The sequence below is a fragment of the Castor canadensis genome, chromosome 5, assembly GCF_047511655.1.
Source record: "Castor canadensis chromosome 5, mCasCan1.hap1v2, whole genome shotgun sequence".
NCBI lineage: Eukaryota > Metazoa > Chordata > Mammalia > Rodentia > Castoridae > Castor > Castor canadensis.
Window position 1 is genome coordinate 98,994,449 of NC_133390.1, and position 24,599 is coordinate 99,019,047.

Consider the following 24,599-nt stretch of genomic DNA (forward strand, 5'->3'; position numbering starts at 1 on the left):
TCAGTACTGGCTAATGTTCACAGTGACTTCACAAAACATGATGACAGTGAACAACGAGAATCAACTGTATATGCTGTTTTTCAATTCATAATAAAGATTAAAAAAAGATAATTCAATTTACAGAAGACATGATCTTTTCAAATTAGCAGCTAACTAGTACTCACGATGTAAAACCACAAAGGGAGAAAACACCAAAGTTCATCACCACCATATAATTTCAATGTAATATATATTAAAATTTATTACTTTCTGAAGTGATAATTCGTAAGTAATCAATCTATTCAATTAACATCACCTTGAAGGCCTTATAATTTGAAAATCAAAGATTTCAGTGGGAGGGAAAAGGAAAAAGCACCCTATTTAATACATTCACTTTAAGAACATTCACATAAGAATTTTTCTTATCACCTGGACTTAAACTTTTGGTAAATCAATCCTGCTTCAGGAGACGAATTTATACTCACTCCACAATCAATCCTACATTTTCTAAAAAGCTTTGTGCTCCTACTTATAACAGTATACCAAACTAAAGTTCTCTCCTGTGTTAAAAATCTCACTATTGTAAACAACTCTCCATATTCTGGCATGAGGACATTTATGTTAGCCAACAAAGACAGCCATCTACTCTTCTGAGGACTGTAACAGAGGCAGCCTTTTGATTTTTTATTTGTTTAAAGTATCTAACCTTGAAGAGTACAACAGAAACTAAATTGAAATTTTTAACTCAATTTCTAACCACAGTAAGACATTTCCCCTCAGGGATCACCAAATATTTATAGTTTGTACTAACATTCTGTAAGAATCCACATACATCAATAAGAAGCTGACTTTCTTTCCTATCTGTGTTCACCACATCTTTAAAACTAGACACATATGTTATAAAGAACTTTCAGATAAATATTGAGTGCCTGGGTATTGCCATAGTAGTAAAGGTCAAGAAAACCCAGTTTATTTCTCCAAAAACACTTTCAGTACCATTTTCATAACCCTAAAGTAGTTATTAATGTTACTGATGATTTAGAAACTCAGAAGCTACAATTGTACTTATCCTAACTGTGGAAATAAAGCCGTAAAGCTCTCCATATGTGAGGGGAAAATACCCAGGCACTAAAATCAGTGAGTATCTGCTAAGAGAAAACTCTTAAAATGACTGCAGCCTGGATAGTACTGAATTAACATCAAATAGCCACACTTCTGTCCACTTACAGGGAATACTCCAAAGCAGCAGTTGAGCCATGGTTAATCAGATGCATCAATATACAGAATATGTATTTTTTTCACAATTAGAAGAATTAACATCTTTAGTGAAACACTTAGATGGAAAAAAGCCTAAAGAAAGACAAAGTCTGATATACTCCACCTATTTCTTCTACAAAAAAAATGCTCTCACTGTGACTGAAGGAAAGCCCTTTAACATTTATTACCAGTTTGCAAGAATATAATGCCAAGGAATGATTATGCTCATCAGTAAACAAGATTTTTCTAAGATTTGCAACTAAGGTATGCAGACAAAATCAAACAGTAAAACTAGTTTCAAACAATTAGAGTCTAATGGTTCTCTATGTTTTCTTTTATAGCCTTTATTTTAAATTTATTTTAGAACAGTAAATTGCCTTTCACAGCAGTACTTCCTGGTGTGATAATACAGGACCCCATTTCTGAATGTGAAGATTTAAAATAAATCAAAATGAACATTAAGGCATACAAATAGCTACTTTAAAGTCTGCTCCTATTTAATAAGGATCAGTTTTTACTCATATTCAAATACATGGAATGTTGGCACAAAACTGAAGCTGCTGTAGAAAGATCACAGATCTTCTGTGGATTACTGAAACTTCCATTTCTCTAAAAAACATACCCTTACATGGTCTTAATTGTACAAATTTAAGTGTTGAGAAATGTCTAAATAATAAGTAACAATTAAAATAAAATGTTTATTTTATTTGTAAATTATGTACAGAATACACTTTACGTTACGGTAAGGAGATGGGAAAAAGAAGAAGAGCCATCACCTTTCAATCAATGCTGTTTACTCTCTGCTGGAGATGACCATCTTTCTCAGAATAAAACATACAATTCAGTTTGGATTTCCTAAGTTGGAAAAGGAGAATTTGTAGCTAAATTAAAAGTGCTACTGCACTGCTACTAGTTGGTTTGTTTCCACAAAATGCTTTTGATCACTGCTAACCCATAATCTTAAAATTTCCTGGTATAATTTTATAAAGAAAAACAAAGGCATAACTATCGAGAATAATGAGTTGAAGCATTTCATTCTAAAGAAACTGTGAAATGGCTACATACCTATGCATAATCTCAAATGCTGGGAGTTTCTTTATTCTTTTTAAAGTTATTTTGATTAGTCTAACAGTAAAAAGCCGTATAACTATCAAAAATGCCCTTAATCTAAATGTCATGTGGAAAATGCATCTTTGACATCTATCAAAATGAATGAGACCTACTTACTAGAAAATTATCAAACGGATAAAACTTATTAATGGCTTTAGACTGTACCAAGAATAGTACCAATATTCTATAAAATGAACGACTGACTCTAACTGCTTGCATGTCAAATGCACTTCAGTAAATGGATTTAAAGGATGCTACAAATGCCATGTATACATTATGATGATCAGCCAACATAGAAAATCCAACCTCTTGCATTTATTCAGTCCCAAAATTAGCCAGGTTATGATTTTTCATGTGAAGATTTAGGTGTTTCTCCATCATTGTCTTCTTCCTCCTCCTCTTCACAATCCCCATCTGTTTGCTGTTCTAGTTCCTCTTTTGTGATCATTTCAAAATCATTCCCATTTCCACTACTGTGTTGGGATCGGTCATCTTCCCTCCTGTCACTGTCTGTGTCTGAATGTCGTTCACCACCTGAGCCTTCTGTTCCATGATTTCCTGGTCCTACTTTTCCCTCCTCATCTTCCTTTTTCTCACTGTCTGACTTTTCCTCACTGTCGGACTTCTGATGCTTTTTGGTTTCAGATTTCTCATCTTTCTTTAAGTCTGCTTTTGGTCCTTTGTATTCATGAGTGTACAGAGGCCTGAAGGAGTCAATGAAGCCCACGTCTGCAGTCAGATTTGGCAAGAACCAGAAGTGGTGCCTTCCTCCAGTTATGAGCCAAATGATGAGGAACAGAATACAACGAGCTGTGGGAAGAAAAATTCTCTAATGGAATACAAGCACTGACTCAGATAGCAGAGAATATTGCTAATACAAAGCAAGGGAAAACATTTAGCTTTACTTGCACATTTCATGTAAGTCAAATATGAATATTTAAATCCTGACTAGTGTAGTAGCCATAACAATGTTTTACGAATACAGCATTCTCCTCTGAACTTAAGAGCATACTGTTAACGGCACTCTCAAAAAAACATTACTTCCATTCTTTTCATTTGGTTGCTGCTTCATGGATACAGACTTGTAATTTATACATTCTGAGATGTTAAACTCGCAATCAGCTGGAAACTTAAGCATTCATAAGATCATGGTATAAGAAAAGAAAAAAATGTGAAGAATAAGGAAGCCTTTTAAAAAGAAAAGAGCAGAGCTGCACCATTGCTTTCCTACACTCTGGATATTTTTGCTTTTGTAGGGTACTTATACCCTCACTTAGCGATTACAGAGACAAAAGGAGATCCATAATGAAGATGAACTGAAAGATGCTGGATGAACTCATGGGTCCGTGGATGGTGGCACCAACTAAGGAAATCTTGATGCCCAGAATGAAGGATGTACAAAGAGAAATTATTTAGGTCTATAGGAGTAACATTTTATAAAAATTAAAATCTATTATCTATTATAGAATCTGAGAATAACATGCACACTGTTCAGATAAATCTTAGTCAATTAATTATGTTCTCTAATAACACATGTTAAGCCAATAGCATGTGTGCTGTTTTTTTCTTTTATAAGGAAGTATTCTTAAGACTTGGTGAAAAAGATAATTATTCCTCCCCCCTCCCCATTAAGTAACATGTTTTCTTCTGGAAAAAAGATAAGTATAAATAAGAAAATTAAAATCATAAGTATCCCACTCTTCACATGTGGATGCATTTCCATCTAGTCAAATTCTCCTGTTGTTTAAGTATTAACATTTCAAAAAAATCTCCTTAATAGGCAAAAAAAAAAAAATCTCATCATGATTTATTGTTCACAAATATGAGCATTTTTGTATTAATCGTTTTTTTAAACTCTCTTCTAGAGATGAAAGAGCACTCACATCTTCGCCTATATTTAACATTCAGTTTCTCATATATTTCTAAGAGTAGAGATAAATTTTTTTATTTTTTATTTAGTTTTTGGCAGTACTGGGGATTGAACTGAGGGCTCTCTACCACTTGAGCCATATCCTCAGCCCTTTTTGCTTTAGTTACTTTTTAGATGGGTCTTATGCTTTTTGTTTAGGGTAGCCTCAGACCATGATCCTTCTACTTAACCCTTCCAGGTAGCTGAGATTACAGGCCTAAGCAATAGAACCTGGTTCTTTTGTTGCTTGTTCTTAAAACTCAATTTTGTCTGATGTGAAAAGGGTTTTTAAATTCTTATGTGATCCAAATCTTTTAGTCTTTTTTCTGTTGTTATTCTTGCTGTTTTTTGAGGATCTAGCCCAGGCCAGACTGGAAATTGCTATGGAGCCTTGAAATGGCGATCCTCCTGCCTTAGCTTCCTCAGTGCTGAGATTACCCAGCTCTTTTTTTGATTATTAGTTTTACACTGCTTTTTAATTATGAAAGATTCCAATAATCTAGAGATATAACAAAAGAAAAAAATTCACTTATATTTTCCCATTTGAGTCTTAAAAAATTTAAATCATTAATGTACCTAGGATTTACTTTGATACCTGAATGAAAATTACTGATTTTCCCTAAAGCAGCAAATCAATTGTTTAGAATCATTTACTGGGTACATTTGTAGATTTTAAATATTTAATACAAGTTGAATTTGCTTTAAGTCAAATACAAAAATGCTTTAAAGTTTTATATGTATGTAGTACATGATTCACCACTACGAAAATATTAAATCCACGTTGTAGCTAACTTTTTTTTGTGTGGTGGTAGTGGGGTATGAACTTATGTCCTCAGGGTTACTAGGAAGGCACTCTACTGCTTGAGTCATGCCACAAGTCCACACTGTAGCTGATTTTTAAAGCATACACACCTATTTTCGGATTAAGATATAATAAGGACGTAACTTATTTCAAAATAAGTTAAGAGAGCAAATTTCAAATATCTCACCATAAAAAATGGCAGGTAAGAAAGGTGAAGTTTATGGTAATTAACTTGATTTGAACAATCTACATAGTATACATGTATGGAAATATCACATTGTACCCTCTCTATATACAATTATGATTTGGTAATCAAACATAATATCAATAAAAAATAAATTTAAAAATGGAAAATTCTTTTTCAGAATAGATCAAATCTAATTTAGTCTGAGGTTTGGGAATTTGACCCAGAAATTAGGAGTCTTCTTAATTTACCTATATTTTTTCTTAATTTACTTATATTAATTTTGCTATTAAGCTTTACTGATGCTCCAGATTACAGTCCATCTGCTTGAAACCTACCTTACTAAGGTCAGTATTACAAATGATGATACTTACCAACAGCAAGAAGAAGAATGCTGGCTACAAAACAGCCTGCGCCCACACTGAGGTAATAAACACCTACTCTCATTTCTGCTGGCCACAGAGGGAACAGGGTGGCTGCTATTACTGCAATCACTGAAACAAAGATGACAAAGTTATACAGAAAACTTTTATAATGAAAATTTAAATGGCTTGGTTGCAATAAAAGTAAGCATGTTTTTGAGGGAGATGACTGTGGAACAAAAAATTGCCATTTGTAAGTAAAAAACAACCAATTATGAACAATTTCATATTATTCAACCTAACATTGAATACTAACATTTCATACTATTCTTAAACTAGGATAGAATTTTCAGTCTAAATTACATTTAATTAGGAAAAAGAATTGTCTAGAAGTATGATTATTAGGTCTTTAGAGTAAGAACAGGATTCAAATTTTAGGTCTATTATGTATATGCTAAATAACAGTGGGCAATTTATTAACCCCTTCGAAGCTAAGTTACCTGTATTTAATAAGTGTCTGTTCTTAAATGTTGTGAGGATGAAAGGAGACACTGTATGTAAAATATCTAGTAAAGTGACTAGTACATTGTAAGTATTGATAGACATGAGCAATTTGGATTTAACTGAGTTTCAACTCTTATCATAAAAGTTATTTTGAGCTGGGCACCAGTGACTCACACCAGTAATCCTAGCTACCTGGGAGGCTGAGATCTGGAGGATTAAATTTAAAGGCCAGCCTAGGGGAAATAGTTCAGAAGATCCTCATCTCCAAAATAACCAGATCAAAATGGACTAGAAGTGTAGCTAAAGTAGCAGAGTGTCTATGTTGCATGCACAAAGCCCTGAGGTTCAAACCCCAGTCCCACCAAAAAAAAAGTTATTTTGAATGGGATTCTATCATACTGACCAAGCTTATTTTAACTAGTATCTTTTTTCCTATTTGTTAAATCATTCTTTTCCAGCCCCTCCTGAACTTAGAGAAATACATACCAATATTCAAAAATCCAAATAAAAAACAAACCAAAAGTCAGGCATATTGGTGTACATCTATAATTTCAGCTAATTAGAAAGAGGACGTAGTAGCATCTCGAGTTTGAGGCCAGTTTAGCTAAAGGTAGCTGAAGACTCAAAAACAAAATAGAGCTGGGCATGGTGATTCATGTCTATAATCTCAGCTATACAGCTGGGTATAGGTAGGAGGACTGTGTTTTTGAGGTTAGCCTCAGGCAAAAACACAAAACTCTAGATGAAAAATAACTGAAGCAAAAAAGGGCTGGAGAATGTCTCAAGTGGTACAGTGCCTGCTTAGCAAGTGTGAGGACCTGAGTTCAAACGACAGTGCTCCTAAAAGAAAAATAAATAAAAAGGCTAGGGGTGTGGTTCAAGTGATAAGAGCACTTGCTTAGCTTCACAAGGCCCTGAATTCAATACCCAGTAAAACCAAACAAAACAAAAGAAACTGAACCAAAAGGTATAGTCAAGTCTTCATCCAAATTCTGTTCCATTCTTTAGAAGTTAAATACTATTAAGCTTATTTGTATTTCCAGAGACTGCCTATATATAATTAAAACTAACTACAAAGAATTTTTTTCTAAATAAGTTTTTCTAACCTATAAAAGACAGTAATAGTGCCAATATCCCTGTACATGTACATTTGTATAAGTGTGATTACAGACATAGTTCAGTGGTAGAGGGCTTGTCTAATATGCACAAGGCTCAGGGTCTGATCTCCAAAACAAATAAAAAGCGTAATAGAATGACTTCTTTTAAGTGGAAATAATGGACCACAAGCTGTAATTATTTAAAAATCTGAAAGCTATCAGCTATATTACCCTCTTCAATATAATCTGAAGGACTGAGATTAAAGTAGGTAACATGTAAATGCATACACTTTGTGAACTCTATGCACAAAATGGATAAATATGGAATAAATTCCTAAAAGTAGAACTGCTGGGTATATGCATTTAAAAAAAGATAATGCAAACTTTGTAATCCTATTAATCATTGTTTTACTTTATTATGATTATCATTCATGATAATTAGTCATTGTATTTCTTTACCTATGAGCTACGTTTACCACTTTCCTATCAGGTTGTTAATCTCTTATAGATCTTTAAAAATGTTGCAAATATTTTTCTTAGTTTATCATTTATATTCTGACTTTAGACTGTACTTTACATTTGATCTTAGCCCAGAGAGTGAGAAGTGATCAGACTGTACTTTAAAACTATTTATATCCTGCTACTTACCAAGAATTAATCCCATGACAAATGTTTTAATGTGAACTGGGTCATAGATCCACACATAAACCTAGAAGAATCAAGAACCTCAGTATTTAAAAGTTCTAAAGTCATATAAGAAAGTAAAGTTTAATTCTATATTTTAGGTCCTCTAAAGCAGTCACCAACCTCTTAACATATGAGAACTATTTTCAAAGTAAGATAAACAAATTCCAAATACTGTTCCTTTGTAATAGTGGTTGTTTTGGCAACCATTTGGTTATAAAATGATTATAAAAAATTATAAATTCTGTAATGTACTTAATATGCACTTATATGCATTCAACAATTTGTTCATGTGTGAACAAATCTAAACACCAGCAATCTTCAACCCTTTTGTTCCTAATGTAATGACAAACTAGCTTGAGTTAAGAACATGGTTAAGATACATTCCAGCCAAGCCATACTGGAGACCCAGGAACTCTGCCCTTTTCCCTCTGACTGACAACACATAAAGAACCATTATTAAAGGTCATGCTTGGTGAACATTATAAAATATAATTTCATTGTTCACTCCTCTATGGAGGCTTTACAACTCTTAAGCAGGAAGCTACTGCTTCAAAACTTGTCTTAGGCCAGGTGCCAGTGGCTCACGCCGGTCTGTAATCCTAGCTACTCAGGAGGCAGAGATCAGGAGGACTGCAGTTCAAAGCCACCTCTGGCAAATAGTTCATGAGACCCTATCTCGAAAATACCTAACACAAAAAGTGGTGGTGGAGTGGCTCAAGGTGTAGGCCCTGAGTTCAAGCACTGGTACTGCAAAAAAAAAAACAAAAACAAAAACAAAAAAACCTTGATTTACTTTTATCAGGCTATAACTTTACAACAACAGAATTTTACTACAACATTCAGATTAGAACTATGCTCAGTCATCATCCATAAAGCTCTTAGTTTTGTCTTAGTTTCTATAAATAACAGTACTCTTTCATTTTCTAGTTCTATTTTGACTAGAACTCTTTAACATCTTTCTAACTTGGTCTTTCTATTCGTAACACCTGGGGTTCCCACTTCAATCCTGATTTTGTGCTACACACTCTCCCTGGGAATCATGTACACACATTACTTCTGCTAGTTGCTATTCTAAAAAAACACATTAAAAAGACACTTCCCATCTTTACAAGTTTTGGAATACATGGTGCTTTCTATAGAATAAACTTGAGCCTTTTCAGGATGGCAAGCACCTAAGCTACTGTTCAGCCTACTTCCTCTCCTAATAAGACTTTCCTGGTACACTGCGCCTTTAAGGCTTAACTATCCAGTCTCCAGATCCTCCTCATCCTACCTGATTAAATTAGACATGTGTAACTGGTGTTCTTGCACCATTGGTGCTCACCATAATGTAATACAGTAACATCTTTAAATGCTTGTGTCTTTGATAGATTGTAAGAACTTCTTTGTGGAGAATTTTGTATTTATCATGCTATTCCTAGCATCTATACAAATGTCTGGCATACAGCTGATAGACAATGCTTATCTGAAGGTATCTGAGCTCTCACTTTAAGAAAGAACTATTGTCTTCTATTGATTGCAGTGGTTCTTAACCAAAGTTACTAACTATTAGAATGACCTGAGGATACTTCACACAGATACACACCTCCCACCCTGGACTTCTACTCTAGAGATTCTCGTACAACTGCATCTGAAAGAGTCTATAGTACATACTGTTTTTAAAAGCTTTCCCAGAATTTGAAACACATAACTCTAGAAGCCAGTACTTTAGCATAGGTACAGCAAGAAAGTATGTCTTGAAATTCGTAGTAGTTCAATAGCTAGTATATAGCTAATGTGTTTGTGTTGGTTAAGTGACTATATTAAGCAGTCTTCATGGAAGGCTACCACCACACAAATCTCCAGTTACAAAAGAAGGTACAAAGAAAGCTCTCCTTCTTTCAGAAAGAATGCTGTCAGAAAAAGAAAGAATGCTTTCCTTGAGCAAAGCATCATGTAATTTTGAAAATTTCATGCCCCTTAAGAGGCAGAGATCAGTTAATGCTCCCCATTAAATATTCTGCTCTTTTTTCTTTGATAGTAATGGAAACGTTGCATTTTAGCTGGGAAAATAACCACCCAGTATAAAAAGTGCATTTCTAAGTCTTTAGATAAGCCTGACAATGTAACTAGATTCTGGCCAGGAACCTCCAAACAGAAATGAAATTGCCAGACTCCTGGACAGTGTCTACAAATGGGGGTCCTTAAAAAGGAAGTATTGTTCCTCACTCTCTTCCTTTTTTGAATGTACATATAAGATTGGTAGTTATTTTGGACCATGAGACAACTTTAGTTATGAGCATTTTACAAACAAAACAAAACAAAACAGAAAAAGCATCTATTTTATAAATAGCCACTCCTATTTCAGGTTTCCTATAACGCATACACATTCAAATCTAATTTTGATTTTTTACAAGTACAAATTCAGAGAAAATGACTTTTTAAAAGAGTAGCTTTTATACACTTAAGTGCATGATTAGATTTACCTAAATAATTTCTTAATGAGGGCATCAAACATATTTCTAAAATTTTCTATAAAAAAACTGGATTTTTAGTCATAATCTACTCTAATCTAATATAATCTTACCTCATTTCCATCCAGAAAAACTTGATCATCATGTGGTTCAAGTTTGAATTTTTTCTTAGTTTCTTTCTTTTTGGGAGTTCCTGGAGTTTCCTCCTATAAAAACATAAGTTGAGTAGAAGAAATAACACTTATAACAAAGCAAAATTAGTATGAAACTCACATAGTCAAATTTTTCTATTTGTAATACAAGTAAAAATTCTCAACTGTGGTACTGATAATAATCCTAACAAGGTTATCTCAAATGATTCTTGATTAAAATTTTAAATATGTTCATATGCTGGCAGAGAACATGTGAATACATTGGTTTTTAAATTTTTACTTAATTTTAATTGAATTTACCTTTTTGGATTCTTCCTTTTCACCATCTTTTTTTTTCTCTTTTTCTTTTTTTGTCTTTTCTTCCTTCATATTTTCTTTCTTGCTCTTTTTATCTTCTTCTTTTCCACTTTCGGCTTTTCCTTTATCTTTATCTTTCTTGATGTCTTTTTCATATTTCATTTTCATTACCTTTAGAGCTCGATGAAAAAATTGCTTCTTTAAAAGCCTTGGTGAAAAAAAAAAGCATAACATTACATTATTCACCAATTATACAGAAATAGAATAAAAACCAAAAATATCAAGACTCAAATAAAATAGCAAAGGAAGAGATAAACTGGCAATTCACAGAAAATTACAACTAGTAAGCCTATGGAAAAATCAATTCCAGTAAGTCAAGAAAACATTATAGCTAATTAGATTATATAAAAGTTGTCAAAACTGTGAGATTTAACAGCAAATTTCAATTTATTTAATTCATGTTTGGGATTATCCACATGAAGCTTCTCTTGAGGGTCATTAAGAGTAATTAATAATTAAGACTCAGCCACATTTAGCATTAGGTAGAGAGAAAAAGTTTAGGAAATATTCACAGATTAAGTGTGTCCATAATCTGATTGATCCTACTCATGTCTTTTAGGATATTTTTTTCTCTATGTACTTCAACTATTTAGCCTGCCAACTATAATGGAGTATGTTAAATTAAGTAAAGCATAATTAAATACACTGACCTCTAAGGATTCTCACAAAAGATCAATCTGAAGACTGTACAACTTATTTAGCAAAACACTATGTATTCCTAATTTCACTAATTTCTCTCTAAATATACCATTCTTCCTTCTTTTAAACAGTTATTTAAAAATTTTCTGGTGGTACTGGTGAGCTTGTGTGCTTGTTAAGCAGACTACCATTTGAGCCACACGCTAACCCTCTTTATTTTTCAAACAGGATCTCACATTTATACCAGTCTCAGGCTGGCTGAGACTATGATTCTCCATTTAGTTGGGATAACTGATGGGCACCACCATGCCTGGAATTTATTGGTTGAGATGCGGTCTTGAGAACTTTCTTCCTCAGCTGGCCTGACACTGTAACTCTTTGGATCTTTGCCTCCTGAGCAGCTACAATTATAAGCATGAGATACTGTGCCCAGCATCTGGACAATCACAAAGGCTGTTCCTTTCACCTGGAATGTCCTTTCTCCAAATTTGTGTTTTATTCCTTCACATAACCTAACCTCCCCTATCCTTTCTCCTGTTTCCTCTTCACAGCACTTATTTCCTAGCTTACTATACAATTTATTATATCTGTTTGCTCTTTCCTAGACTGTAGCTTACTACATAATTTAGATGTTTGTTCTTTCAATAGACTGTAAACTCCTTAAGAGCAAGATTCTTGTTTTATTCATTTGTCTGATAAGTTCAGAAGTTCAGCTGATCTCAAATTAAGTCAACTGTGCTGCTGCTAATTCCTCTCTAGCCTTACAATCCTACCCAAGGAACTGGCCTGCCCTTACCTTTGTCATTTGTAAGCCACTTGAATCTCATGCTCCAGTTTCAAGGTTCTTATTTTGACTCTTCACTCCTGCCTTGATAATGTACAACCACTACAACACAATCTAGAAGCCAGGTCTTACTGCCATGATCTGTGTCTACTAATGGTGATCATCAATCTTTCTACTTATGCTTTGCTCTAGCAAATAGTATCACTTGTTAACTACATGCTTCCTTCCTGTCCAGATGACCAGTTCTTCCTGGTCATTGTGTGTGTCTTCTGGAGCATTTATACTTCACCTGCCTGGCCAGGTTTCCTTCTGCTGCCCAGTTAGTTCAAGCCCCATGAGCAAACTTCTAGTTTACTCTTCCTCATTTGGTCTCTTCCTCATAGATCCAAATGAGGAATGTCTGTGACATTTGCTCAGATCTATTTAGCACAGAATTGTGCAACTGTTCAAATGGCCCCCCGAAATGCTACCACATTAATACCTGATACACTCACATGTATTTATACATATGTAAACAAATAAAAACATGAAATGAGACTTTAATGACTTAACTACTTATGAATAGAAGGCCTTAATAGTGGAGTGTCTAAATTTGAAGGGGAGCTTTACATTTTTTACTTTAGAATGTCTTTATCTTCAATTTTCTTAAATTTACTTTAGTGGAAAAAACTGTTCTTAATAAAGAAATAATTTAAGGAAAAAACCCCCACTGAACTTAAGTAGAAAAAATCTTTTCCCAGATCAGTAGATACAGAAGGGGATAGAACCAGTAGGACATCTTCGTTCTATGACTCTTCCTGCACAGCTGTTCCACACTCATGAAAGAAAAGTAGATTATTAACTTTTTTTTGATTATTAACTTCTAATCAAATTAGGTAGATAATTAGATTAAATATCACCTCTACCACTTAATTAGCTAGGTGATATTGGGCAAGTTGCCTAATTTCAGATAGGTACTCCAAGATAGGGTGTCCGTAACACAGGGGTTTTTAGTATTAAATGAAAATCAGATTGTTAAGCATAGTTCCCGGCACACATGTACTCAATAAATGTTAATAATCTCTATGGCAAAATCTTCAATTTCATTTAGTAGTTATGAAACACAAACATATTGGTAATATGTAGAACCATTGACCTGTTCCTGAAGATGAGTCTTTAGAGACTGTCTACTTTATGCCCAGAAAAGTGACAATAACATTAACTTTTGTAATAAAAATCAAAGCCTCTACTTAGTTTTAAATGTGTGCTACAGGACAAATCATAGTACAAAGCCCTGTGACATTTGCACAGAACTATTCACACTTCCCTTTCTTAGTATGTGCTGTGCCTTTTCCGGGGAAAATGCCCTTTCCTCTCATTTGTTGGGTAATTATCTATTTATAGTTCAAAATTTGATTAAAACACTTTCCCTATGAAATCATCTTTGACAGCGTCACCAACTATTGTTATTAGTTATAAATCTTCCCTAATAGATTAGAATGTGTTTTGAGGTAGGGAGCAAGTTACAGTAATCCTTCTATTTCTGGGGCTTGGTAACATAATAAGCATTTGAGAAATATATGTTGAATAAATGGCTTAAAAACAGCTTGTGAGAAGCCTTTATATTGCTTTTGTATTTTTCCTAATTTTTTGTTTTAGATTTAAAAAACATTTACTGAATGCCCAACATGTGTTAGGGACTTTTAGCAATGGTGAGTTTATGAATCCACACCGTCCTAATTTCTATGGAGTTACAATAAAGTATAAAGAGTCCTACAATTGTTTTCAGATTTGGCTGAATATAAGAATTCTAAAATCATTAAGGGACAAACTGGATGATACTAACCTGACAAGTCAGAACTTTAGATATAGAGATTAAATGGGTTGGAGGATCTGGGGACTACATGGTAGAACTTGAGGGATATGTTTGTAATGAGAGATAGGTAGGTTAGAGGCAGAAGAACCATTCAGGGAGAGTAAAAGGTTAAGATCACGGACCAGAAGAGAGAGTAAGTGTAGCATATGTACAACAGTGAGGAGGACATTACTACTGGGAGTTGGTGATGCAAAGTCTCATGGACACAGGTTGAAGAGTTCATGTGAAATTGCCATAAAAGATATAGATCACATTAGAAAATATTGTTGTTACTATTCTGTATTTTCCTCTCACATTTTCCCCTAGACTCCATCATGTTTACTTAGTTGTTTTAGCAAATGAAACTGGGTTAAGAGTCTTACTGTGGTTTTCTCTATGATTGGGCAGGAATCACAAGGATTGGGTATGATGAGGACTTATGGTTGTATCAAAAGTGGCTGAGAAGGGCTGGAGGAGGTATGGCTCAAGCAGTAGAGTACCTGCCTAGAATAGGCAACCATGAAGCCCTGAGTTCAAACCCACTGCCATCAAAAATTTTTTTTCGAAGAGGCCGTGAAAACCTTTAGGTAGCCTTTGCTCCTTTATTTTAGTGCAGAAAGGAGAAGACACAAACAACCTGACATGAACAGAAATAACATATACAATGAAAAACAAGTGTGTTTCTAGGACATTCTCTGTATGCAGGTCTTTTGAGCTTTTCATTAACAAGGCTCCTGAAAGGCCACAAAATATTGTCTAACACTGGCTGTTCTCCCCAGAGATTTGGGCTCATAGATTTAATATTCCAAATAATAGTACTGCCAGGTGACTCAATTTTAATTTTCACTTCATCAAATGCTTCATTATATTATTGGAGGAGATAGTTGTACTGCAGTGTCAAAGAGTGTGGACTATGGAGCCAGACTATTGTAATTAGAACCTCAAATTTCACTGTTACCTCGAACAAGGTTCTCCACATCTCAGTTTCTGCATTTGTAGGTAGTACCTCTTGATTTTTACACATGTAAAAAACTGAACCTATTTTGAGGCAGGCAGGGAAGTTTGAGCTTTGGAGTTAATTCTAATTAGATAAATTGTTATAAATGGCAAGAAACAATTGCACCACTATTAGCTCATTCCCAACCCAGTAACGAAACTTATTCTTTCTGAATTGGCCATGAGTCATCTCTAGTCTTTGGGCAACTAAGAGTTTTAAGAAGTATCTGATAATTCTTTAACCTGACAGATTAAGAACTCAGGTTGTAAAATAGTGGTTTTTAAAAGAATTCTCAGATGGCTGATCCTTTAAGTGCTATTAAACACAGTATTAGTGTGCCTTCCTGTCAAACACATAATCTAAAATCTCAAATTTAATGTCATGAAAACGAAATTTAGTTAACACCTACTAACAAGTATGCTTAACAAATGTTAAGTAAACCAAAGGAAAAAATGGAAAGAAAACCCAGCACATTTCTTGCTAAGTGGAAGGTTATTTTTGTTTTAGGTACACCATTCACTGTCAAAAGTTTGTTTTGCAAAGAAAAGTTCATGTGTACGTTCCCAAATTATCAGTACTTCATCTTGAAACCCTCAGAAACAGTCAAGGCAGATGGTGCAGCTGCCTGAATTTTATAAGGGCTACAACATTAGCAATCATTAAAAATGGGGGAGTCTGGTTTCTGGTTCAGAGCCTAGGCACTAAAATACCAGGTATATAGGGCTAACAGGAATCTCTGCAAAAGTCATGGGAAAAAACTCCTTGATTATTTGCTCTACAGAAGAACTTATTGTCACTGTATATACTGGTATATGATTTTTACTGCTGATCCTTCAGTTCAGTACCACTGGCAAATATACAAGAGTAGTAAAACAAAAATTACATGGTTAAGAAATATTAGTCTAATTAAGCAAACACATTTCCATTGATATTGATGCAATCCAGGTTACATTGAAAGCTATGTTGGAGCTCTGTTGTAGCATTAATACATGTCACGATGAAAACAGGTAAAGAGCTTCAGGACTATGAGGAAATTAAATTATTATGTTATCCTTGGCTAAGAAATCCTACCTGTTGCAATAGTCAACCACAGACTCCCTGGTTGTAAATAAAGCTTCTTCTCCTTTCTTGGCCTTTGCCCACTTTGAATCCAAAAGGCAGTCCACTGCTTTTGAAGCTAAGGAGGAAATTTATTATTTTAAATTTAGTATACATGGGAATTTATGTCTAAATAGTATTAATAAAGTAAATTTCAACATCTGACAACACAAAGTCTAATGCTGGAAATAAATGGCATTCAAAAATATGAATTAAAGATTAATGGAGAAATGTTCTTAACAAAAAATTCAAAATGTTTGTGTTCATCAAATAATCAAGATAAGCAAAGCAAAACTTTCCTTTTCCCCTCAGAGTAATGAAAATTCTCAAGTTTTACTGTAACTCACTGAGGAATAGCTGTGAACAATCTACTTTTGTCACTAAGCAGCAAAATATATTATACTTGAATAGATTCATATATCTATTTTTTCTAAACTTATAATGAACATCAAAATCATAATAAACTAAAGAAAGTTACTTTTGATAAGGAATTTCTTCTTGATAATGGCAGCTCAAATTTAATTAATGAGATAGGAAAATGCAACCCCTATTCCTAAACTCTGGGGCAATATTGTAGATGACATCAACTTATAATGAGGTTGTGTGGATGATGTGAAGAATTAGAGCTCTTAGTTAGTTCCAAGTACATATACTATCAGAACAAAAGATAGTACTTTTGAACACTGGAAATAAATCTTATTTAAAACTTTCCAACTAATGCAATTAGAAAGCACTTTATCTTTTTATTCCAGACATTTTCAATCTTAAAATTGGACAATAAACTGCTGTATGCCCATTGCCCAGCTTCAAAAATCACACCTGGGAGTCCTTAATATATACACTAATATGATTTTACTGATGTATTCCTACCAATAAAATAATCAACCCGGTGACCCATCATATTGGTGGATTTTGTTGGACAGTTGAATCGAAGATACTTGGCTACAGCCTTCTCTTCTTTAGATGGTTCGCCAACTTCCTGCAATGTAAGAATATTAATTTAGTGTGATCATTTATTTGAGAAATTCATGCACTGAAGAATAATTTACAAATCTGTTCTGTAAATCTTTTCAAGTGAAGTATAGGCCTTCTCTGGAGTAGACTCAGTAACATACACAAAGGACAAAATGAAATCAAATACAAACTGATAGAGCCAAAATCTGCCGGCTTCTTGGCCTCAACTATATGGTATTTGAGCTGTCTGTCCAGTGTAACTACTTTGAACAAGTTTACCATCACTGCTTTTTAACAGACACAAAGCAATACTTTAAAAGATGTTGCCTAAATGTCAAAGTAAGTAGAAACAGGTGCCATAAATAAATGTTATAACAACAACCAAAGATATATGCCCTGATCAATGGACAAGAGACTATGAGCGTTCTCAAATTAACCAAAGGCAGCTATCTCAATGTGATAGTCACAAGAACTACTGAGATGCTGATGAATGTTATTTACTCCCCTCTCTTTCCCCTATGGTTGCAGATACTATATACTGTTCTGGGACACCTTTCCCACTTGGCCACTTTCTCTTCCTCAGTAAGACTCAGGCAAAAAAAGAAAGAAAACAAAAGAAATGCAGAAACCAAGACATTACTATGTCGTTTAAAGATTATTATTGTCATTAATGGAAGTGCACTGACAGAGTAGTTTTGGAAAGGCTGCTTGAATTCTTCCACTTTCCTTCTGTATCTGTTCCCAATTTTTCTCTTATATACTCTGCTACTATCACCTGTAGGTTATTTTTAGCAATAAAAATTAAAACTACTCAACCTGAAGACAATTGTAAAATCCAAATATTTATGTATCTGGATTTTCATTTATAAAAATATGTACCAAAGAAAAACAATCTTAAAAAATTGCAAATGCAAAATTTAAAACTTCAAGTTCACTAACATCTGCAAGATTCCTCATGATTTGATCTGAGGCCTAGCTACAAAATATACTTAACATAATGAAAAGTGAAAATTTCACATTAAAAATTTGTTTCCACACAGCTAGTAAGTGAAAAGTACCAATTTTTTTTTCTTTTTTTTTGTGGTACTGGGGTTTGAACTCAGGTTCTCACACTTGCTAGGCAGGTGCTCTACCACTTGAGCCACTCTACAAGTTCTCTTATTACAAATTTTTAAAACCATGCTAAAATATATTAATATATGTTGATATTTTATGTTAAATGCTAGTATTTAACCGCATCTGTGTAATATACTGCACTTCTAAGGAGCTTCATCTATTAGTAAATATCCTATATATTCGTACAGCTGAAAAAGTAACAACAGTTGAGAATACTACTACAATGGCTTATAGAAACCAACTCTATTTTATAATCATATACATATATGTTTAATTTTTTCCTCACTTGATACATCTGTTGTCAATTTAAATGTTTTTTATCTAATTAACTGTTATTGAATGGGCTTGAATGAAAATTGTGGGAGACAAGTCAGAATAAATGTAAACCATTTAATCAAAGACATACTTCCTAAGTGTTTATCCTATAACCTTTGGGTGCTATAATACCAACACCTGTTAGGCATGATACATATACTTTGTTATGTAACTATCTAAAGCAACAACTGTTCTTTTCCCAAAGGAATGGTAGAAAAAATATTTTATAAGTACTCAAAGTAGGGATGAGGTTATCATGTGGACAGGAACAGCTAGAAAGGAAGGAGCTGGATTATGAAAGATAAACAAGTTTGAATAACTTGAATGAAGAACACTGTGATTGAGAATGAGGGTGAAATTTTTACTCCAATAAAGACCAGTTACAAAGCAGAAGGAATTTGAATATGTATAAGTAGAATAAAGAATCTTAAAGGCAGGCTGAGAAGTTCTGACTTTATCCTGTAAATAGCAGAAAGACCATTAGTGACTTTTCAATAGAACAGAACAAAGATTTAAACATGATTTTGGTGTCTGTATATAGGACAAATTGGGAATACCTCCCACATATAGCAGGGAAACTATTTAGAAGACATATTTACAATAAATATGATGTGATACTGGACTAAGAACAGGAAGGAAATGTAGGTATCTGAAACACTTCAAATGCAGAATAGATAGTATTCAACGATAAAGGGTAGGAAATGGTTAGGTAAAAGAAGTCAGATTTCTAAGTTGGCCAATAGAAAGGACAGTCTTTCAATAACCAGAAAAGGTTATTTGGGAGGAAGATGAATCTGGAGAACAATTGTAATTTTAGGCAACATTCATACTAATGCTCAATTAAACCATTTACTGGTCACAGATGAATTACTAATCTGATCAAGGCATCACATGTAAATCTGGTTAAATATCAGAATACATAAAAAACAGAAAGTTGATTCTACATTATAGAATAGGAAATGTGATACCATTATTTTTTGCAAAAACTTTAAATCTTACTTTGACAATTACCTTCAAGTTAACCAACTTTTCCACAACCACATACCCTCCTTAGCAAAGACAGTAATGAGCAACAATGAACAGAAGATGAGCTCAGGAGTCATGGAATTTGAAGAATCTTTTCCAACTAGACACAGAATTACTTGTCCATTAGTACTTTCTTAAAAGTATGGGTAACTTATAATAGTTACCCATATTGTAGACTGTCTTTAATGAAAATGAAATAATTAGTATTGTCTGCTGAAGTTTTGGGATCAGAAAGGCCATTATAGAACAGTACCTGCAAATATATATACAGGAGATCCTGCATAATGTCTTTTTCCATTTTTATAGCGCCCCTGCTGCAGCCTAACGAGGGCATAACTCAGTGTTACCTTCTTATTTATATTTGGGACTGTAGTACTTCCCTTCTTTGTTCCCTCTTAATGTGAATGTAATATTTTCCTAACTTTCCTAGACTTCTAACAAGAGAATAATAGCATCTACAACTAATGAAGTCAAACTAGTCTGTCAACTTTGAAACAAATGAAAGAACTTTTTAGCTCAATAAATGAGTACAACTGTCTTCAAATGAGGATGCTAAGGACCAAAAGTTTAGGTTGGACTGCTTTTCTTTGCTCAAATACTATACTGGCTGCTGCAAATCACAATACAAAATTTTTAAAATTAAAATTTTGGTTAGAACAAATTTATTTAATATTTTACTTAAAAATGTGTCAACACTCCATTACTCTGATGAAATAGAGGCTACAATTTCTATTATTTTAGCCATTACTTTTTTGAGAAAAAAGTATTAGATCCAGACTAAGCCATGGGTTTCAATTTTACAGAAAATTTATCTTTCTGATAAAGAATTAAAAAACTATATACAATAAAAAAAGATGAGTTGATATACTAATTGTTGAACAAAAAAGAAAAAGTCTTAGTTTGTAAGTTGTGAATTTGTACACAAAGATACAAACAAGCAGTATAAAACATTTTTAGATTAACAGAGTAAGATCTGAAAGAGGAAGAGGACCTCAGATAAATCATTTGCTCAAAGTCACACAGTTTTGTATCTTGACTACAGCAGTATCCTTCTGTAATACCTTCAATTCACTTCTACTGTATTCTCTATGTAGTGGTAGGTTTGCCAGGTAACTACAAAGCCCTCCTTGAAGCTTGGGGCACAGGGGTGGGAGTGGGCTCCCAATTTAGCACTGGTTTCGTCGGTTCCTTTTCTTTTCCTCAGAAAAGAAGTCAGACTTAATCTTGATGAATAGCCCTAAACTTTCTCTTTTCTTTCCTTTCCTAAAATTAAGCACCTAAGCCCTGTGATATGTCAGGATTTTACTGCCAGGGAGACAGATAGATGTAACAAAAATAACTGATGGAGGTTATAAAAGTTCTAAAATATAGTAAATTAAATGTCCCCAAACTCAAAACTGGTTATTGTACACATAAGCAGAATACAAGATGGGATGATTCCCTTTAGCAGGGACAAGTCATCTTTATTAAGTCTGTATTAATATAAAGAATTTAGGATTAAAGTATTTCAGAACAACCTTTTTTTTTTAATGAGTAGTGAGGTGGGAACAATATTTAATTGGGAATTAGAAGACTGGTGGAAACCTAGTTTTATTATTTTAATGAGTATTCCTAGGTCAAGTCACATAGCCTCACTGGACCTTGGTTTTTCAGGAATGTAATAGGGTATTGAGTGAGATCAGTAAGTTCTAGGCCCACCATTCTACTTTTATATCAGACTGAATTTGTGAAAAACAAGTCCAAACAAATTCTACCAGATCCTTTTCAATTCTCAAAATTTCATGATACCAGGATTTTAAATCAATGCATAGTAAGCAGCACACTGTTAATCTACAAAGTTACATTTCCTTAAAGATATGCAAAACTGCATTTCTTGAATAACTTAAAAGTCTTTATTTTCAAATGTTTCATTAGTCTCAATTGAAAACCTGTCATAAAACTTCAGGTTTTCAGTCACCAGTAATTTGAGTCCAAGAAAGTAATGTGACAATAATTCCTTTGCTTCAAACTTTGACGTAACACCAGATCTGAAATTATGCTGTACTAGAAAAAGCAAATGAGTTAGTTACTTACGTTTATTTGTTTGTACCAAACAGTTTTCCCCAATGTACAAACTGTAAGGTTACTGAATCTATTTAACATAAAAATCATTTCTAAGCCAGTAGCTCACACCTGTAATACTACTCAGGAGGCAGAAATCAGAAGGACTGTGGTTCCAAGCCAGACCAGGGAAAATAGCTTGTGAGACCCTATCTCAAAAAAACCTGTCACAAAAAAGGGCTGGTGGAGTGGCTCGAGGTGTAGGCCCTGAGTTCAAACCCCAGTACCTCAAAAAACAAAAAAACAAAAATAACTATCCAACACAAATAAGGGCTGGCAGAGTGGTTCAAGTGGTAGAGAGCCTGCCTGGCAAGCATGAGACCCTTAGTCCAAACCCCAGTATCTCAAAAACAAAAAAAACAAAAAAAACAAAAAAAAAACTTTTCTAAACATGAAACATCAAGCAAAATGACAGGAAACTCAGTAAAGCCTTTTGCCTTAAAGGCCTACTACAACAGAATCCTTTCTGTAACAAACTGTGAACATTTGATCTTTTTACTTCAAGTGATGCCAATATAGTAGTTTCTGATCCTTCTGGAGGAAAAAAAAAAGTGAGAAATTCCCTAGGACAGTGTATTTTTGTAAATTTGTTACACTGCATAAAAGGAGCAGTGTAAAATTTCCTACAAATATTTTGCAAAGCCCTACAGAAAACTTTGAGGATGGGAAAATAATTTATTTTCATTTTGCAGTTTGGCAAGTTGATTTTTAACAATCAGATCTTCAAATAAATAGAAAGTAAATAGCCATTCCTCATATTACAATCCAAAGATTTATTTACTGAATAGAGAGCTGTTAACAATTCACTAGCTTATCAAACAGTGTTAAACAAAAACCAAAATAATCCAAACTAAATCCTTTATCCTGGGGGAGGAGGACAAAGAAAAGGCTATGTGCCAGGCACTTTCAATAATTTTAATAACTTTAATGTCATTAACCTCACCTACTGTTCTCAGAGCAACTGTACAGCCCTAAGAGTTTTTCTTTTTTTAAAGTAAACACCTCCTCTTACAGATACAGAAACTGAAGCAAAAAGTAACTTGCTCAAAATTCCTCAGCTGGAGTACTGAGGCCACTACCACTGGAGTCCCTACCTTTCTGTTTAATGAAAGATAAGCAGCTACTCCAAAAGTGAACTGTGTTTTACAGCAATATTAAAGGGCATTTGAAACTGTATTGTGTATGAAGGGGTACAAAATTGTACTGTTAAGTGTAAATAAGGGGCGGCAGTAAGTACAAATATGATTTCAAGATGAATCCTAATAAAATACTGACCCTGCATGTCAAACCAACACTGCCTAGAAAAATTAAGACTCGTATAATTAAAACTTCTGATCTTAACCCCAGTTTTAAGACCTGCCTGAACGTGGAATTTGCTTCTTTCTAATTCCCTTCTGTACCCTGTTCACAATTGTTTTGTTACTTTGCCAAACTGCAAATTTACTGATCACTGGTATCTCTCTCACAGTAGTTAAAAGTTTCCAACTTTAACGTGGAGAGCTCAAAAACACATAAACATTTAAAAAAAAAAATGGAGAGACGGAAGTAGAAAAAACCCATTCCAAGGGAGGAACAGAAGGGCACCGCTGGGTGCAACAACGTGTGACTCGTATGTGTGACAACGCACTACATGCTACTAACTTGGGCCGCCTGGGGTTTCTCGGCTCATGACCTGATGAGGCCACTGATAAACATGCGGAGGGAAAAAACCTTTCGCATACTTCATCCTCTGGGCAGCGAACATGACAACCGGGAGAAAACCGCCGGGAAGAAATGCACGAGTGACAGTCATGCGGACGAGGGAGGGGTGTGGTGCGGGTTGCGAGGGTGACACTCGGCGTGCGAAAGGTTTCTGGGCGCCACGGGCTTCCTGCAGCACCAGAGGGCTTGTGTTTGTTTACACCGTGTCGCCTGGAAGGGAGCCGGCGAGCTCTAAGTTGGACGCTCGTTAAAAACGCGAAGGGGAAAAAGGAAGGCGACCGCCACGGAACATCAGATGGACCCGAGACCGCAGCCTGGGCCCCGGGGCAGCTGACCACATCGCGATCCCACCCCTGCTGCCATCAGAGCGCACAAAGAACGGGCGGCTCGGGGTCCGTCCTCCGCCTCCTCCTACCCCGATGGCGGTGGCCCGGATTTCGGGACAGCTAAGGCGGAGGGACGGCTGACAAGAGCGAGGGTCCACGTCCAACCCCCCAGCGCAGGCCCCGGCGGGGTTCCGAGCGCCGCGCCTCCTTCCTTCCCCGGCTGCCCCACCAACACCTCCGCCGTCGCCAACACCGCCCCCCCTCAGGCCCCTCACGGCGCCGCAGCCCGCGGCCTCGCTGCAGAACCCCAGCCCGCCTCCCCCCCGGCTCCCTCTCTCAGCGGGCCTTCCCCGCTTCTCCCACTTTCCAGCGTGCTGAAGCCCCCTACCCCGGGGCTCGACTTCGCTACCTGGATCCGCTTCTTGTGTCGCCTGCGTTCCGCCATGTTGGCCGCTCCGCCCGGTTCCTCCTGACGTGGAGCGAGGAGGGGGCGGCGGAAACCTCGCGAGAGCGCGTCTCGCGGCCCGTTATGTAACCAGCCCGCGGCGCTGGCCCTGCGGTGCTGGCCCTTCGCGCTTCCGCGCGCCCCGGGCGCTGCGGCAGCTGGAGAATCGCCACGACTCCGAGAAGGCCGAGAAGTGGTTCACGGAGCCGGGCTCTGGGCAGAGCCCACGGTTCGCAAGCCTGACCGAGCATCTGAGTCACCCGGGACGCCGAAATACACACTCCGGCCCCGCCCCGCCCCGCAGAGTCAGTGGGCCGGTTGGGGTGCGGCCGCTCCCGCAGGGGTGACTGAGGCCCGAGGAGTCCGAGAAATCTCCACCTGTGGCAGTTCTGTAACGAACCCCCGAGTCCC

General features: G+C 35.6%; 1 protein-coding gene across 2 annotated transcripts; it reads right to left on the reverse strand.

Moving 5' to 3' along the window:
- Positions 1-212: 212 nt before the first annotated feature.
- Sec62 (SEC62 homolog, preprotein translocation factor) lies at positions 213-24,298 on the reverse strand. 2 transcript variants are annotated; one of them, XM_074073811.1, is made up of 9 exons: positions 24,153-24,298; positions 17,076-17,184; positions 16,179-16,284; positions 10,797-11,001; positions 10,458-10,550; positions 7,853-7,913; positions 5,616-5,735; positions 2,719-3,156; positions 213-2,098 (listed from the first exon to the last, which is right to left on the reverse strand). In XM_074073811.1, exons 1-9 carry the CDS (start codon positions 24,186-24,188, stop codon positions 2,016-2,018), a joined length of 1,251 nt encoding a protein of 416 aa, XP_073929912.1. In that variant the 5' UTR covers positions 24,189-24,298; the 3' UTR covers positions 213-2,015. The 2 variants fall into 2 exon arrangements, with proteins under 2 accessions (XP_073929912.1, XP_020023278.1); XM_020167689.2 differs by having other exon boundaries at positions 213-3,156.
- Between the last annotated feature and the right edge of the window lie 301 nt (positions 24,299-24,599).